Source organism: Lepidochelys kempii, chromosome 1 (genome assembly GCF_965140285.1).
Source record: "Lepidochelys kempii isolate rLepKem1 chromosome 1, rLepKem1.hap1, whole genome shotgun sequence".
Classification (NCBI taxonomy): Eukaryota; Metazoa; Chordata; order Testudines; family Cheloniidae; genus Lepidochelys; species Lepidochelys kempii.
Genome location: NC_136380.1, coordinates 328,437,243 through 328,455,048, shown reverse-complemented (window position 1 = coordinate 328,455,048; position 17,806 = coordinate 328,437,243). Strand labels below are relative to the sequence as shown.

At 43.1% G+C, this 17,806-nt stretch overlaps 1 protein-coding gene across 4 annotated transcripts in view; it reads right to left on the bottom strand.

Annotated features, from left to right (window-relative positions):
- The window catches only part of SLC26A5 (solute carrier family 26 member 5), a 46,375-nt gene that overhangs the window by 7,066 nt on the left and 21,503 nt on the right, over positions 1 to 17,806 (bottom strand). For 2 of the 4 annotated variants that reach the window (XM_073328528.2, XM_073328529.2), the window contains exons 9-19: positions 15,040 to 15,122; positions 14,789 to 14,936; positions 10,002 to 10,115; positions 9,579 to 9,656; positions 8,754 to 8,849; positions 6,919 to 7,025; positions 5,890 to 5,959; positions 2,815 to 2,907; positions 1,990 to 2,100; positions 769 to 975; positions 307 to 361 (exon numbers count right to left, since the gene is read on the bottom strand). In XM_073328528.2, coding sequence (XP_073184629.1) covers positions 307 to 361; positions 769 to 975; positions 1,990 to 2,100; positions 2,815 to 2,907; positions 5,890 to 5,959; positions 6,919 to 7,025; positions 8,754 to 8,849; positions 9,579 to 9,656; positions 10,002 to 10,115; positions 14,789 to 14,936; positions 15,040 to 15,122 — 1,162 coding nt within the window. The remainder of the gene's footprint in view (positions 1 to 306; positions 362 to 768; positions 976 to 1,989; positions 2,101 to 2,814; positions 2,908 to 5,889; positions 5,960 to 6,918; positions 7,026 to 8,753; positions 8,850 to 9,578; positions 9,657 to 10,001; positions 10,116 to 14,788; positions 14,937 to 15,039; positions 15,123 to 17,806) is intronic. The other 2 variants (XM_073328531.2, XM_073328530.2) reach the window with 2 other exon arrangements.

Below are 17,806 nucleotides of genomic sequence, written 5' to 3'. Positions count from 1 at the left end.
CCTGATTCAGCAAGGTACTTAAGCATGCTCCTAACTTGAAGCATATATGAGGTGTCCCAGTGAAGTCACATGTTTAGGGCTATTCAAGTCAGTGGCAGCAGGATCAAGCCTCTGAAGAACTTGCTAAATCAGGGTTTTACTCTGGCACCAGTCATGGCCTGGTGGACTAGGGCCTGATTCTCCTCTCAAACCAATTTTTTCTTTAAAATGTGGAAGGCGCTCAGACCCTACAATGATAGCTGGCAATACGAAATCCATGGATGGATGCCAACCCCACCAAAATCCCCCCAAAACTCTACAACTTACCACTGCACCCGGCTATACGCACAAAAACACCAACTTCTTTATATTCTTCTATAACCTGCAGAAGTTTAAATGGAGGTTTAATCTGTAGAAATACCTTTGTACATATCACAATTTCATTGGTATAAGACAATATACATAATGCATTTTTTTAAAAGCCGTTCAGCTGCTTAATGGTTATTTCTCTTTTAAAATGGCTCTTGCACAGCATTAATCTTCTGCCTCTTCCATCCCTATATGTTTTACACATACACACACACACACAGAGTAGCTTAACTTGACTTGAGAGTTGCACAAGGTGATTACACGTTCCCCAGTATAGCAGCAAGAACTTAGCATCAAAGGTGAAAGTTAAAACCTGTCATAATTAGAGTCTGATGTAAGATCATCTTGATTGGCCCTCTTAGTGTCCTACAAAAACATGACATGTATTTTGGTGGAGGGAATGTGAAAGATACCACTTACTGATTTTAACGTTTTTGCTCCAACTGAATCCACAAAGTTCACTGGTGTAAAGTCCAAAATTATATAGTGAACGTTTGTCATTGGCTCCATAAAGTGTTCAAGTTCATCAGGAGATGTGGCTTGTGCATTAGCATCTGCAGATTTTCCATTTAGGGGAAGCTCATCATTTATTACCTCGTGTTTTACGCTTGTTTCCATGTCACTAGTCTATAGGAGAAGATAAAATCCAAGAGCTTAATGACAAATACGTACATTTGCAATAACGATTTTTCCACAAGCTTTGTTCAGCCTCCAATAAGGTTTATGGCTTCAAACCACCCTCCCACGCCCCCAAATTTTTATGTTCACAGGATTTATACCTGAACTTAGACCTAGCCCTCCCCCCACTTCTCCATATGCGCCAATTGTATGTAGCAAGTTCAAGTAGATCTACGACATGACCTTGCTGTGAATTACCGTTTGCATTCAAAAACTTACATCAGCATTTTCGCCTCTCTCTGGCAATGGAAATAACCAGACTGGCCTAGCAGAGCCACGAGCAGCTCATTCTGCTGTAACATACGTATTCAAGAATAAAAATCCCTTGGACCAAAATCTTGAAAAATAAGAGCCTACAAGTAGGCTCTTGATCCCATAGTTAGGCACCTGCCTGATTTTCAAAAGCACTGAGTATCTAACAGCTCCCACAGAGAATAGGCACATAAATGTGCACAAGTTTCAGATAGTCCTTGTCATCACACTCTGCTTTTCAGCAGATCCCCCTTTTTCTGTTAACCAAATCAATAAGTTGTTCTTGTGTGCAGAAATGGAAATATTTATATTTAACAGGATTATTACTTTGAGTTAATTTCAGATTAGTCCACATTAGGTCAGATAACTCCAAATATGCCAACTGTGAAATTTCTACACCTTCCTCTAAAGCCTCTGGCCATTGTCAGACAGGAGACTGGACTAGATGGATCTTCGGTCTTATCCAGCATGGCTAGATCTCACTAAGCCTTGTTTTAGACAATTCTCTAAAACAAGTCTTCTGAGTGACATTCCCTTTTTTGATGTCGTTTTCTAACAAAAACGGTCTGTGCTGCACAACACACATTTCTAAGCCTTCCTCTTTCAAGTAACTTTCTTGTACGAACGCTGCATAAAGAGCCAATACAATAAGCTAGTTTGCTAGATGGGGAAAAAAAGAAAAATAAGGCAAGAATTTACTCTGGCACTCACATGCTTCAAGACTGCTTTCTCCCTGTGTTCATTTGTCTGCTGAAGTTCCTTGGCATGCCTTTTCTCAGCTTTTTTCTTTGCTGCCAATACAGCACATGGATCAACTCCAGTCTACCACATAAGGCAAGGCATAATCAAATGAGGTTCAACTTGTTAGGACTATCATGTTACTTATTCAAAGGTCAAATTCATCACCTTAACACACTATAACATAAGATTACACTATACAGCTTTCCTTAAAGGGGAAATGTACAAAGAAAGAAGCAGTAATCTTTGGAATCAGCATGTTAATACAATGATGAGGTGGAAATTTGAACCACAATTCTTTTCTAAATCAAATAGTGACAGTTTCAGCAGAAACACTGATTGAGTGAGAGATTTATAGGGGGGGAAATGCTTTCGGATATAAATCATCAATGCCATTTGCTTCGTGAAAACAAACACCACCCACCTCAACTGTACAAGATTCATCAGGGAAGCTACAGAAAAATGTTTGAGAGATTAGTATGTGTGTCATTCCCTGCCAATGCAGTCTTGTCCCCTAGACATACATGTTACTGGTGCTAACCCCCTGACCACCAAATATGATGGCATGTTGGTGGTGGGTGAAGTAATGTGTATATGTAGATAATTTGTATGCAGTGCTCTTCACAGAATCAAACAACAAGTACATTTCATATTCACCCCACAATTCATATAAGGATGGAAGAGGCTTTACCAATGGAGCTGAAAGATGATGCACAAAAGGATTAACCTTAAAGCTTTTCAGAGACCAGTTCACTAATTCAAGAGGGGAGAGAATACTAAGGAATTGGTTTTACTCACCTTTTTCTTCAGGGCACTTGTGTACAATTCACTATTGGCAAAATAGAGGGAGGCATTGGCCTGGAATATTTTTATTCCAGGATATTCTTTCACCTAAGGAAAGAAACATTATAATACATGAAATTAAGTGCTATTTATTCTGGAAGAAAAGCACACATTTATATTTCTGCCACATACACGGTCACAAGACTGATCACAAATATCCATTGCCCGAACCACAGAATACACAACATAAGCCAACTTCCCACTGCACATGTGGACGTCACGGAATGATACCCATACCAATGGCATTGTTGTCTCTAGAACAGCCACGAAACAGAGTGAATGATGGTCATAGCATGCTGAAAACAAAGGGAAATATACTCCCACCTACTACTCTATGGAAAGTAAATTAGAAGGACCTTCCCATAGTCATCATACAATAAAATATTGAATGAGATCAATATCGCATAATATTTGCATTTATATTTTTAACAATGAAAGAAAATAATTTAAAATCAAATTAAATCTGATGTTCTTATGAATGCTAGGTATTATTTAATATAAGGAAATCGTGCAGTTCTAGAAATGCTTCTCTTTTTCCTCCATACTGATTTTATCAATACTTTTCCAAAAAATTTTTATTTCTTCCATTCTTGACCTGCTTTATGATGTCCTCAGTGACAAAAATGGAAAACACAGTAACCTGATCTCAGATTTGTACAGTTTTAAGCACTTTGTTTTTAACTGTTCCTACAGAAATACTTCCTTCCCCCTAGTCTGGTTACTGCGCTGATATTGTTAATAAAATCCCCTTGAAAGCAGATTTACAACTGTTTACACAGGCCCCTGAAATGAAGGTTACTCACTTGTAACCATTCTTTGAGGTGACCCTGCATATTCCCACTTATGGATAAAGCGCCGTTTGGTGCTGCCTAATGGTAGAATCTTCTCCAAACAGTGCCTGTTAGAGCACACGTAACCCACAACTCCCTGCAACGCTTCTTAATGTTCTGAGGGGAGGTTATATGAGGGGGTATTTTTTGATCTGAATGGCGTAGCTCAGTGGTTCTTTGGACTTGAGGATGGTCCTGAAACAAGAGGAAGGAGCTGGCCCCACAGACTTGGGGAGTACTGGATTCAGAGAAATACTCTGCTCTGCACCTCTGGTCTTCAAAGGGGAAAACAGAACTGACTTGAGTTTCAGACACAGAACTGCAGAGGCCATGTCAGAATTGGATAGATCCAAATAGTCTGATATCTGGCACTGCTAACAGTGTTCTCCAGAACAGATACATTTGGTGCTGACGTGGCTCTAAGTTTCTTAGTAGGCAGCTGGCCTTTTTTCACGAACAGTGCCACTGAAGCCTTGACAGCTTTAACAGAAGGAGCCAGCACCGATAAAGATCCTAGTCTTGGAACCATTAGACAGCCTAGAAGTATCTACAGTCCGTTCTGTTTCTCCTAGTACGCTCTGGGCAGGACAGAACACTCTGGCAAACAGAACTCCCAGGAGCGTGGCCTTACCCCAAGCACCTAAGGTGTCTAAAATGGTTCTCTGATGCCAGGAAGACAGTTGGGCACAAAGCACATCTCTGAAAACCCAGCCTCTTCTTTGGTTCCCCATTACACAGAACCAACCTTACAAGATAGACTGAACTACCTAGATTTAAAAACTACTTTGTACTAAAAACAATACTAAAGTCAGAATATTTGGAATCGCTTGAGGGAAGAGGAGAGGGGGATGTATGTGTGCTCTAATGGGCAATGCTTGACGAAGCAGTTAGGTAGCACCAGGTGACAAGTTACCCATAATGGGAATATGCAGACCCACTAATAGAAGACTCTCCGACACTTTAAACTGAAATGCTCTGGCCCAAAGCAGAGGTCTGGCATGCCATACGCTGCCCAAGCACACGCTTACAACAGAGTTAGAGACCCTGGGGGAAGGAATACCCAAGACATTTAGTACAGCAGTGATACGGAACTGCTCTAGTCTGTGTGGGTGTCAGCATACCCACAGACATCTTCTTGTCACTCTGTTCAAAGCAGAACAACTTCTGGTGGGAACAATGCTTTAGGATTCCAGCATCATTCTGTTCAATGCAGATTTGTAAGAAAGACAGCCACTTAGTGATCTGGGCATATGGACCTTTCAAAAGCAGCTCCCCTGATGAGAACAGGGCAAAGATTGCAAAAATTCCTGGCCAGTGTTTGAATACAAAACAGTGAATTTATATCCCCTTCTTGCCAACAAAATGGTGTTCCTAAACATGTTTATGAAAAGGAAACAAAAAAAGTGATGCTAGCACTTGTGCAAATACATAAATAATGCACCAGGACTAGCTCCAGGAGCGTTTGTGCAACCACCTTGAAAGCTCCTTGTGAGTTTGGGAGGCATTCCCCAAGAGCAGAAGGAATACCATGCAACTTCAGTGACTTCATACAGCATGAACAGCAGATACAAAACAGCCTTGAGAGTAAGCCAGAGAGTGACGTTATGCTCACAGAAATTATTCATCAAATAATAAATATGTTTGTGAAAAGAAGACTGGTCATGGACAACTGGAAAAGAGAGAGGTGGAGTTCATAGAATAAAGTTCTCCATTGTGACCCACTTGCCCAGCTCTACTAAAAATAGACTAAATTAGGTCTTTGGTTCTGTAGGTTTTCATTAATATAGCTAAAGCGACTCGTGGAGCTCACCCTGAATGGGTTCATACACAGTTCTGGTATTAGTAATGGTACTTTTATAAACCCTAGCATCTTAAACTAAGCAATCAATTATAGGTGGTCTTTGCACCAGAACTTGTCATGCAATACCCTGCAATACAAACCCACCATCCACATGGGAACATGCATATTTATTATAAAAACACTAAAATCTGAAACAAAATGATTAAAGCAAAGTAAGTTTGCTTCCCCACAGTGTAACCTTAGCATAGAAGAATGTAAGAGCGGCTAGTTTCACCGCAGGAGGCTCTCACCACTATGCATACAATTACAGAATTAAGAATGTTCAGCCATTCCAGGAATCTGACTATGCTCTATAACAGCAATTTAACAACAACTTAATACAGGAAAACACATTCCTACCTCTTCATACTCTTCCACGTCACAGTAAATGTCTGTGTTGGGAATTTGACCCAGGATTCTGTACTGTGGACTGGAGAGAAATGGATGCATAAGGTCTCAATATTACAGTTCACAGACTTGAGAAGAATGCACATTAAAAAACAGCTTTGAACCTACACCAGATATGGCTACTGTACGTTAGCACGGTGTCTGTACGGACTAATCAAAACACGCTTTGAGGAAGTTTACAGCAAGAACATAGTAGCGGTGCCATGTGGTGATTAAGCCATGAATCAAAGTCTGTTTTAATAAAAAGGGAATTTGGAAAATATCCGGCCTGTTTGATGACCAACAACTGCTGCAACTGCCCAGCAAAAGCTACAGGGCCAAATTCTCTTCTGGTGTAAGTTGACACAGCTTCATTGACTACAATGGAGCTATGCCAGCTCACACCAGCAGAGAACGTGGGCCACAGTTTCAAAGAAGCATCCTGCTTCTCAGAGGGAAGAGCCTGATTCTGTAAGATGCTGAACACTCAGCTCCCAGAGAATTAACTGTATATTATGTGGGTTCAGAATTGACCTAACATTGGATTAGAATTGCCCCAACATTGCCCCCACTGGGACATCTCCCATCAAATGCTAACACATGACAGTGACTTCTGCTTAATTGGGCCAGTCTTAGCATAAATTCCACTTAACAGTAATGCACTTGACAGGCATTAAACAAGTTTGAAATTCTGAGCTCTAGGGCTTTAATAAAAAATGATCAAATACAGATTAAAAATTAAAGAGAATCTGCATATTCCTGGAGTTTCATTTAGAACAGAATTTATAGACTTTACCTGCTGTCTTTTATGTACATTCTGTGGTTGAAGCAACAGAACTGGGCCCTGAATTGGGACACTGGGACACCCCCTGGATAACCCAATTAAGCAGATTCTACTGTACTCATGAAATGGGACTTCTGTTTATTTCATTCCCTTTTAAAAAGGGAACAAAAACCCACCACAAAGCTCTGATTCTGAGAAAGAGGAGAAAAAAGTCTGACCTTTGTGTTCTGTAAATAATGGTTATCATTGCAAACGCCACAGCAGTAAGCAAGCCGTAGTCTAGTCCCAGGAGAACAGAGGCCACAAAAGCTACAATCCAGATGGCCTAAACATCAAACAAAAGCTACATATTAAAATGCATCCAGTTTTTTTTTTTTGTTAACATGGCTCAGGCCCACATATATACACTACCACAGTTCAAGGGGAGGTCACATTGTAACATTTCTCCTTGATATACTGCAAGGCAATACCCTCTGAGACAGATACGTTGGAGTGTTTTATAATTTGACATGTGAGTTGTAAAAAGAGCATTAACTGTAGAACATGTTTTACTATGTGTTAGAGATTCAACCTCCTATGAAGCTGGTCCTGTAAAGACAAACAGTGCAAGGGGAATTACAAGTAGCCTGATTGTATATTATCATTATATTGAGCAGAAGATTCACCATACATTGATTACACAGCAAAATACCAGTAGTGCTGATGTTTGGTATCATCCAACACACCTAGGGTTACCAAATTTGGCTGGATGAATTACTAGAAGTTTCATCACATGACATTATCTTTAATTAAAGATGAATCTTTTATTCCAGGAGACTCTAGGACAATTCTGGAGGGTTGGCAACCCTAAACACACTCAGGTAGCAGAATGGGCACAAGAACTCAGTACAGGCATCTCAGTGAAGCCCTCAAGAGGTGATGAATTATGGTGCTATCTGAGTGGGAGGGAATCAGGAAAGTGCAGAGGGACTGGGGAGATTAAACAAGGCACAGCAGGCTTGCAGCTTGTTATGGAAAAAAGGGAGTTCCTGCTATTTGGAGGATGGTAGGGCCTGCGTCTCTACATACAGAGGCCCAGTGGCATGTTTGAGCCAGCAGGACCAGGGCTCAGCAGTTTCTCAGGTCTCATGTGGCAGTGAAGGTCAGATGGTGGTTCCATGGGTGAAGGCCTTGTCCAGGTGACTTCAGGAGTCTCAACCCCAGGGTTACTCCGTATATACAATAGTGGTTGCTACCCAGTCTTGCAGCCCCAGCTCCTGCCCAGCAGGTAACCAGTGTCTGTGGGCATTTCTATGGTTCAAAAGGTCTTGCGCACATTTTCAACTCCCTCGATAGACAAGTGGGGCACTACCCCAGCAGCTGTTGCTGCAAGCCCCAACAGTGAACCAGGTAACAACTTAACCTGCTACCATGGAATCACAAAGAGTAAGTGATGCCTCTTCAGGGGGAGGGATAGCTCAATGGTTTGAGCATTGGCCTGCTAAACCCAGGGTTGTGAGCTCAATCCTTGAGGGGGCCATTTGGGATCTGGGGCAAAAATTGGGGATTGGTCCTGCTTTGAGCAGGGGGTTGGACCAGATGACCTCCTGAGTTCCCTTCCAACCCTGATATTCTATGTCTATGTCACTCTTGGCCTGGGCCCACTGTCAGGCTAACCATTCCTTGGCAGTAAAGGAGGAGAGCACAAGGGGATTTGTTTTTCATGTTACTTAGGGACACCTGTAGGATCCAAAGGCTTTTGCACGTTCAGCCGACCTCTAGCATGTTTTCTATAACATAACTGAAAAACAGTCCTGCTTCCACCTGCAACCAAACTACTTTCAACACTAGCTGAGCAGGAATCTGCTGTTCACAACTATTGTCAGCAACAGGTCATTTTCCTAGCGTAGCTGGACCTTTGTACTGTAACTTCTTCATCTGATACAACAATACACTTATAATTGCCTGGAAAGCTTCCGCTCTTTTGTAGATTCTTGGGGAATGTTGAACTGTTGATTTAAAAAAAGTAGGAAAAAAAGGAATTAATTTACACTATGATAGCATTTTCACTTACCAATTCGATCTTACTGGTTCTCCAGAAATGTGTTATATCTCCAAACTGTTTAAACATTCCTTTCAGATTCACCATTACGATCGCAGCTAGCACAGTCTAGGAACAAATTATGACATTTTTATTTTACCCTTGAAAACTATGTCACTCAGAAATAGCTTTCCAAAGCATCATTAAAATGGCCATGTTTATGCACTTTATACTATTGATGGGAACTAACCTGCAAGCCTGTTAAATGCACATTCCCTTTAAACCACAACTTTTCAGGCTACACATTAAGATACTGTGCCTATTAAAGCTTTAGGGATTGCATATTATCTTGCATACATTACAACAGAAACATAGATACAATTATCCAAGAGAATAAAAGAAGCAAATACAGTATAAATTTGTGTGCTAATCATCACTTCCCTCCCCGCTGATCGATTTCAATAACCTCTTTCTCCCTTAATATCCCATTCAAGAATTCTTAGTTCCGTACACAGTGTACATATTTAGGGTGATCTTATTTTCATTTCTCAGAAGGAACAAAACTTCTAACATGGCTAGTATTAAACACAAGAGGAGTGCTCTGACTCCTTCGCTATACTCTGCTTTCTAAGTTAACTTAAAAAAACTCCAAAAGCCCACCAACCCAGGGCCCAATCCTGGAAGGCGTTGAGTGCCCTCCTCAGTCCCGTTGACCTCAGTGGGTGTTAAGGGCATTCAGCACTTTTTAGGATTGGGCCCTAAGCTGTTAATTCATTTAGATACAGATTTTGTGATAGTTAAGCAAAGCTAGTTGACTTTTGCCCATACACACAATATCCAAAGGCAAAGTTCCCATACCTGAGGTAGTGGTTCAAAGAGGTAACCAATAGCCACAATGACTAACAGAACCATGATTGAGGACAGCGTACCTGCAATCTGAACAAAAAGGTACAAGAAATCACATTTCTGAAGAATAAAAACTGCTGAAGGCAACAAGACAGAATGCAAACGTTACTGGTTGGCCTGCATTGCGCTTTCTGAAATACTGGAGGTTCAGTGATTTTCTGATCCGTCATTCCAGCTCCATTAGTTTCATATTGATACATCCTCTGTGCTTCTACTTTGGCCTTGGCTAGACTACAATACCATGAGAAATGTTGTTCACTGTCTCTGGACCAACCAGAGGCCAGAAGACCTGGAAATCTTATCAAGCAACAGGCTCCAAAATCTGCAGTTCCAGAAAGTAAATATTTCCTGGCCTAAACATTTGGATAGACACACCTGAGTTTTCCCTCCAGTGCTCTCCTGAACAAGACTCCGAGACATTGAGCAAGTGATCGAGAAGGTTTGGAAGAAGGATCCTGCAGAATTACATATTCCCAAGGCAATAAGTTCCTGTTTCAGATGAGAAATCAAAAGAATCATGCAGAACAATTCTACAAATACAGATGTAGGCTACTTCTACATATTACTTTAACAGCTGCTTCTAATTTACATAATTTCCAACAGGGCATTATCTCCTGTGCTAGCAGCGCACACACTAGTTGGCTCATATTGAATCATACATTAAACCTAGTATTTGGTGGTGTGGAGGGACTGTTTCCCCATCTTTCCACAGCAATGATTCATGGGTTGAATTCTGAAATGTAAAACACAGAATTATATAAAATTGTCCATTTTCAGGCTTAACTTGGGGTTAACTTTATGATTCTAGTATTCAAATTATATGCAACATCTTCCTCTACCCCTAGTTAGTTTGCCCTGTTGTGTGTAGTTAAAAAAAACAGTTGTCATGTGTTATCACAGAGATGGCTGCATTTCTGTGGTGGGTGAAGGAATTATTTATTGTGTGTGTGTGTATAAATAATATTTGAAAAATAAAAGCAAATGTATATATAAGGCACACTGCTTCACCAGGGAGCTGTTAACATGACATACAAAACGTGAATAAGATTTATGGGGCTAGATCTTCCGCTGGTGTAAACGGATGTAGCTCCACAGAAGACAAAGGAACTGTGCCCAATAACACCAGCCCAGAATTTGGGCCACGGTCTCTCTGGGTGAAAGAAGAAAACCATAAAACCACAAACTGATGGGCTTAATCATGCTCCCAAAGTCAGTAGTGAAACTCGCATTGACTTCAATAGGTGCAGGACAAGGCCTACCATGGTGAAGGGCAAAGACCTGACCAAATACAGAAGCCTGGTATTGTGCTCTGGAGCGGTGGAATCCTAGCCCCACTGAAGTCAGTGGCAAAACTCCCACCGACTCAAATGGGGCCAGAATTTCACCTGGGGAACCGTCACAGTGAGACGCAGGACACCTCTACTAACAGCACTCTCCTGCCAGTTCCAAAGATTTTACCGTAAGGAACTGACAGCAAGGGAGAGCAGACAGAGGATAACCCGGGTGAGATTCTGTGCTGCATCTCTAAGGGGCTCAGCACTGAACTTGCAGCTCAGGGGGAGATGATCCTAAAGCCTTGTCTCCACTACAAAGTTTGTTCAACAAAAAGCTGCCTTTTGTTGACAAAACAGTGGATGCGTACACACTGCAATGCGACTTTTGAAAGCAAAAAATGCCCTATTTTGGTGACAAAGTAAAACCACCTCAACGAGAGACATAAGGCTTTTTGCGCAAAATTTTTGTCCACAAAATAACAGTGAAGACACCACGCTTGATTTTATTGCTTTAACTGGCCTCTAGGAGGTTCCCACAATGCCAATCACGACTGCTCTGGTCAGCAGTTTGAACTCCACTTCTCTGCAGCCAGGTAAACCACCATCCGCCCCTCCCACTTCGAAGGCCCAGGAATTTCTGAAATTCCATTTCCTGCTGGCTGCGCGTGGAGAGGTCTCATCGCATCTTCCCAGGTGACGGCGGCAGGTTATCGCAGCAAACGCTCTCCTGCTTGGACCACTGCGGAGCTGCTCAGTATATGGGGAGAGGAGGCTGTGCAGTCCCAGCTGTGCTTGAGCCATAGGAATTTTGATACCTCTCGGCAGATTTCTCAAGGACTGTGCAAAAAGGGCTATGGTTAGGACATGCTGCAGTGCAGAGCGAAGATAAAGGAGCTGAGGCAGGCGTACCATAAGGTGAGGGAGGTAAACCCTCGCTCCGGTGCTGCACCTAAGACCTGTCAGTTCTATAAGGAGCTGGATGCTATTCTTGGTGGTGACGCCAACTCCATCGCCAAGAGCCCCTTGGATACTTCAGCGGGCCTGGAGGCACTGGAAAGAGGATCAAACCTGGAGGACAAAGTCATTGATGAAGAGGTGGAGTTAGACAATGATGTGGAGCTCCTGGCAGGATCGACCGGTGGGGCAGGAAGCCAGGAACTGTCCTCCACTCCAGTGGTGTCTAGCCAGCCTCAGCAGTTGCTCTCCAGCGAGCAAGAAGGAGGAGAGGAAAAGTGGCTGCGGTTTGTGTCATGTGAGGGTGGGTTCAGGGTATAGAAATGTGGGAGGCTGGTTGTGTTTTTGTGTGCTGGACATTTCCCTGTGTAGCTATTCATTACAGTGGAACAGGGCGTTGATGCATGCTGAGATCTCATGGGAATCCTCTAGCTAGAATTCCAGGAAAGTTTCCTGGAGGTACTCGGTAATCCTCTGCTGAAGATTCCTTGGCAGAGCAGCTTTGTTCCTTCCCACATTGTAGGAAACTTTCCAGCATCATCTTTAATTTGTTTCCTACAAATTGAGATAGCAGGCACTACCAATACATATACAGGCAGTTTCATCATTTGCTTACTGGAATGTAAGGCCTCAAATGTCACCATTGCTTCCTAGGAAAACTACATTTAACGTAACATAGCAGCACCAATCACAGAGATATACATTACTGGTTCTCATTTTCAAAGTTTTGCCTCAAAGACTTCCTGATTTGAATTGGCCCCCGACTAGACTCCTCTGATAGCTCTGGTATCTGGCTGCTCAAAATCAGCAGCCAAGCGGTCTGACTCAACACTCCACCCCTGAGCAAACCTTTCACCCTTAGCTTCACAAACATTATGCAACGTACAACATGCAGCTATGACCATGGGTATTATTACCCGCATTGAGGTCTAACCTGCCATAAAGGCATCGCCAGCAGCCCTCTAATCTGCCAAAGGCACATTCCACTGTCATCCGGCACCTACTCAGCAAGTTGTTGAACTGCTCCTTACTGCTATCCAGGTTTCCTGTGTAAGGTTTCATGAGCCACAGCTGTAAGGGGTACATCGGGTCTTCCAGGATCACTATGGGCATTTCAACATCCTCCACTGGTCTGGAAAGAAAGTCCCCATTTGTAGCTTTCTATACAGGCTGGTGTTCCTGAAGATGCGTGTCATGCACCTTCCCAGACCACCCCACATTGATGTCAGTGAAATGCCCATGCTGATCCACAAACGCCTCCAACACCATGGAGAAGCACCCCTTCCTATTGATGTACTCTGTCACAAGGTGGTTTGGGGCCAAATTGGAATGTGTGTGACATCTATCACCCCTCCACAGTTAGAGACGCCCATTTCTGCCAAAACGTTCACTATTTCATGCACATTTCCCAGAGTCATGGTCCTTCGTAGCAGGATGCAATTAATTGCCCTGCATGCTTGCATTATTGCAGGCCCAACGGTAAATTTCCTGACTCCAAATTGATTCGTGACCGACTGGTAGTAGCCTGGAGTTGCCATCTTCCACACAGCAATTGCCACATGGTTCTCTACCGATAGGGCAGCTCTCATTCTGTTGTCCTTGTGCTGCAGTGCTGGAGCGAGCTCCGCACACAGTTTCAAGAAGATGGCTTTCGGCATCCGAAAATTCTGTAGCCACTGCTCATCATCTTCCACTTGCATGACGATACGATCCCACCATTCAGTGCTTGTTTCCTGAGCCCCAAAGTGACAGTCTACCCTCTGCAACTGTTCTGTGAATGCCAAAAGCAATCTAAAAAGTTGCTCCTATCCAGATCACACAGCATGTCAGGCAACTGGGAGTCTTCTTCAGTTAGGAACGTTGTGATTAACTGCACTGCCATCCATGATGTGTTCATGACAGAGAGAGATCTATCCCTTCTTACAAAGATGCTGGTGTGCACAGCAAAGGGCTGTTGAAAAATGCCATGAAAGAAAGGCAGAAGCCCATGGAATGCTGGGACAGAAAGCAATGCATCACAGGACACTGAGCCTGGTCCCAAGATGTGCCATGATCCGCTCTGCCTTCCCACAAGATCTAGCGGCAGAAGGTGTTGAGCTAGACTGTGGGATAGGTATCCACACTGCACTGCTCATACTGTTGATGCTAGGACCCCAAGTGTGGACATGCTCTGCTGACAGAGGGAGTGAGTGTGAACATGCAATACCAATTTTTATTATAGCACTTTTTGAGTGTCAACATAACTTTTGTAGACAAAACTCTGTAGTGTAGACAAGGCTTAAAGCAGCTTAAAGCCACCCTGTGCTCTCCTAATCCTGGGATTTTCTATGGCTGGAGAGACCCCAGTGTAATTTAGACAGCCCTGGGGGCTTAAGTTACAGCAACCTCCCTGGGCTACTGCCTGGGGCTCAGCACTGCCCAGAAATTATGCAGTGCTGTGGCCCTGTCCCCGATACATCCCTCTCATTCCCACAGCATGTGAGTGGGACCTCAGAGGATGACCTTACACTGTTGTCTTCTAGAGGGCCTGTACTAGGGACTGGGGCTTTTAGGGTCCCTTTATGCCACTTTGACCCAATTACCAAGCATACAGAGGCTGGAGTGAGAGGGATGATCTTATCCCCGTCAATGAGACATATGGCTCAGAAGGGATTACAGAACAAAGGACAGATGTTAGCCACATTGGTAATGCACTACTGGAAAGTGCTTCAGACGCTACAGTGACAAGCACAATATAAGAACCTATGCAGAATAGAACAGAACATGAGAGGTGATTTTTCAGATAACTGGGTGATAGATCATTAAAGGCTTGATCTAATGTCCGCTGAATTAAGTGTAACGACTACCACTGACTGACGCTGGCATTAGATCAGGTTCTTGGGGTTTACATTTTCATAGGCCAACATATAAAAAAAAAATCCAAAGCTAGGTTACCTGATTTCCATCAATAGTGTAGCCATGTTTAAGTGCAAAGATTTTGGCCATTGATACAGCCATGGAAAAGCCAACAATTGCTATTGCTAATGCGTCTACAAACACTGCTGAGAGGAGATTTATATCAGGTACTTTTGGAGCAAGTAATCTACAAGATGAAATGATAAAGAGTTACTATAACAATATACCCGCCACATTGGAAAAAAAAGAGTATAGCTTGAATAAGGATATACTCCATTCACTGTCCTTACCCTTTAGGGATATCCCCAACAATATCCACTTCATATGTGTTGGACAGATTCATTCCAGCTGAAACTCCAGTAGCTACTATTACCTAAAAGCACACATGTAAACTTGTTTAGAAGAGTACGGATTATTTAGGGCGCTTGCACCCATTTGAAAAAAGTGCTGAAAAGAGAAAGAGAGCGCGCAATTTGAGGGGAAAACCTTGGTTAGAACCAATGCTAAGAATGGACATTAAGTGGATGTGATGGAAATTATTAGTCAATTAGCTTCTGGAAACACAGTCTCACATCTCTCAGTCAGACTGCCACTGCTTACCCAAACCCTGGACGTTGCTCATGAACCCTAACATGCTAAAGAAAAAAATATCCAAGTGTACGCTAACAAGATACATACTAATACTAGCACTTATCATACAACTCAAAGCACTTTCTAAAAAGGTAGCCAAGCAGTATTACCCCCATTTTACAAATAAGGGCCCCAACGTTAAACACAAGACTGTCCCTGAGATGTGAAACAACCTAACGAAAGAAAGTGGCTGGAACCAGTCCCATATGGGATTATTAGTCAAAAAGGGCAAGGCCTGATGGGTCCTCTTCCATAAAATGGATTGATTTCAGTGCTTTGGTCCAGATGGAAATGGTGTTTTGAACTATTAATGTAGAACAACATAGTGTTTTTTTGTAAATCAAGACAGTGAGGGTGTGACGGGATCCCCGGGGTGCAGTCTGGGACTGTGGGACCGCTGTGCCCCCTTAACTCTCCAGCCTGGGCTATCTCTCACAATGCTTTGCTCGTGTCAAGCAGCAAACCCCTCCAAGCACTGTTATCACTCAGCACAACCGCATGTGGAGCCCCACGCCCAGCTAGATTGCATGAATGCTCCCAGAGCCACTCATCAATCACATAGAGAAAGGCACCAGCCAAATCCCTACAGCTCCCAGCCTTGTACCTCAGGAATACACCGTCTTGCACTGCTCAAGATGAGCAGTTATTAATTGGTTCACCACTTCATCAATGGAAAGTGGATATATCACCAGCCTTTGAAAACCTGAGCAGATTTACCAAACACTTCAGGCAAACTCACTGGTAAAGATAAACAGGATAAAAGCCAAGTTTACGGATTACAAAAGATAGACTTTAAGTGATTATAAGTATTGGGCAAAAAGTTAGAGTGGTTACCAAAAATAAAATAAAACATAAGCACGCAGTCTAAACTCTCAACCCTATGAGACTGGGTATCATAGAGGGCTTGTCTACACTGGCACTTTACAGCGCTGCAACTTTCTCGCTCAGGGATGTGAAAAACACCCCCGAGTGCAGCAAGTTTCAGCGCTGTAAAGCGCCAGTGTAGACATTGCACCAACGCTGGTAGCTATGCTCCTTGAGGAGGCGGTTTTTTTAGAGCGCTGGGAGAGAGCTCTGCCGCGACTACACAAGCCATGTTAAAGCACGGCTACAGCAGCGCTTTAACATTGCCAGTGTAGACTAGCCCTTAGATTAAGCAGTTTCTCTCACCCCACTGAATATTGCAGGTCATGGTACACAGGTTTCACCCTGGAAACCTGGGCCAGTCTACTCTGTTGGAGTCTTCAGTCTTCTGAGCATTCTTGTTGTTTGCAGCGTAGGTGGGGGGAGGAGAAAAGGCCAAGCATGTGGCCACTGTGTTCTGTTTTATACCCTTAGTCCATGTGCTTGGAGAACAAGTCCAGGCATGTCTGGTGGGCATTGCTGAGTCACAAAGTGAAGCAATACCCCAGTGTGTCTTCTGTGAGTGAGTCATTGACTTGTAACTCCTCTGCTGGACGATGACTGGTAACGTCTATTCAGCATTGGTTACCTCCCCTTGTCAAGGTCAAATCCAAGACTTCATTGCAAATCTACATGGTCAAAATTACCCTTCTGATGACAGTCTAACGTTCAACTCCTACTAACTCTAGGAAGGGTTTGTTCTATATTGTTTATACATTGCTGCCTTCGGAATCCCAAGAGATACTTTTATGCAAGAGTCCTAGAGGTATTAACTCAATAAGGTACTATAGAAATTACTCTCAATTAGGGCTGTCGATTAATTGCAGTTAACTCATGCGATTAACTCAAAAAAATTAATCGTGATTAATCGCAGGTTTAAACAATAGAAATTTATTAAATATTTTGGATGTTTTTCCTACACTTTCAAATATATTGATTTCAATTACAACAGAGAATACAAAGTGTACAATGCTCATTTTATATTATTTTTATTACAAATATTTGCACTGTAAAAGTGATAAACAAAAGAAATAGTATTATTCAATTTACCTCATACAAGTACCATGATGCAATCTCTTTATCATGAAAGCACAACTTACAAATGTAGATTTTTTTCTGGTTACATAACTGCACTCAAAAACAAAACAATATAAAACATTAGAGCAGGGGTGGGCAAACTTTTTGGCCCGAGGGCCACATCGGGGTTCCAAAACTGTATGGAGGGCCGGGTAGGGAACGCTGTGCCTCCCCAAACAGCCTGGCCCACTCCCACTTCCTACCCCCTGACTGCCCCCTTCAGAACCCCCGACCCATCCAACCCCCTCTGCTCCTTGTCCCCTGACCACCACCTCCCGGGACTCCCGCCCCAATTGCCCCCCGGGATCCCACCCCCTACCCACCCACCCCTGTCCCCTGACTGCCCCAACCCCTATCCACACCCCTGCCCCCTGACAGCCCCCCCCCAGGACTCCCATGTCTATCCAACTGCCCCCTGTTCCCCATCCCCTGACCCCCCCAGAAACT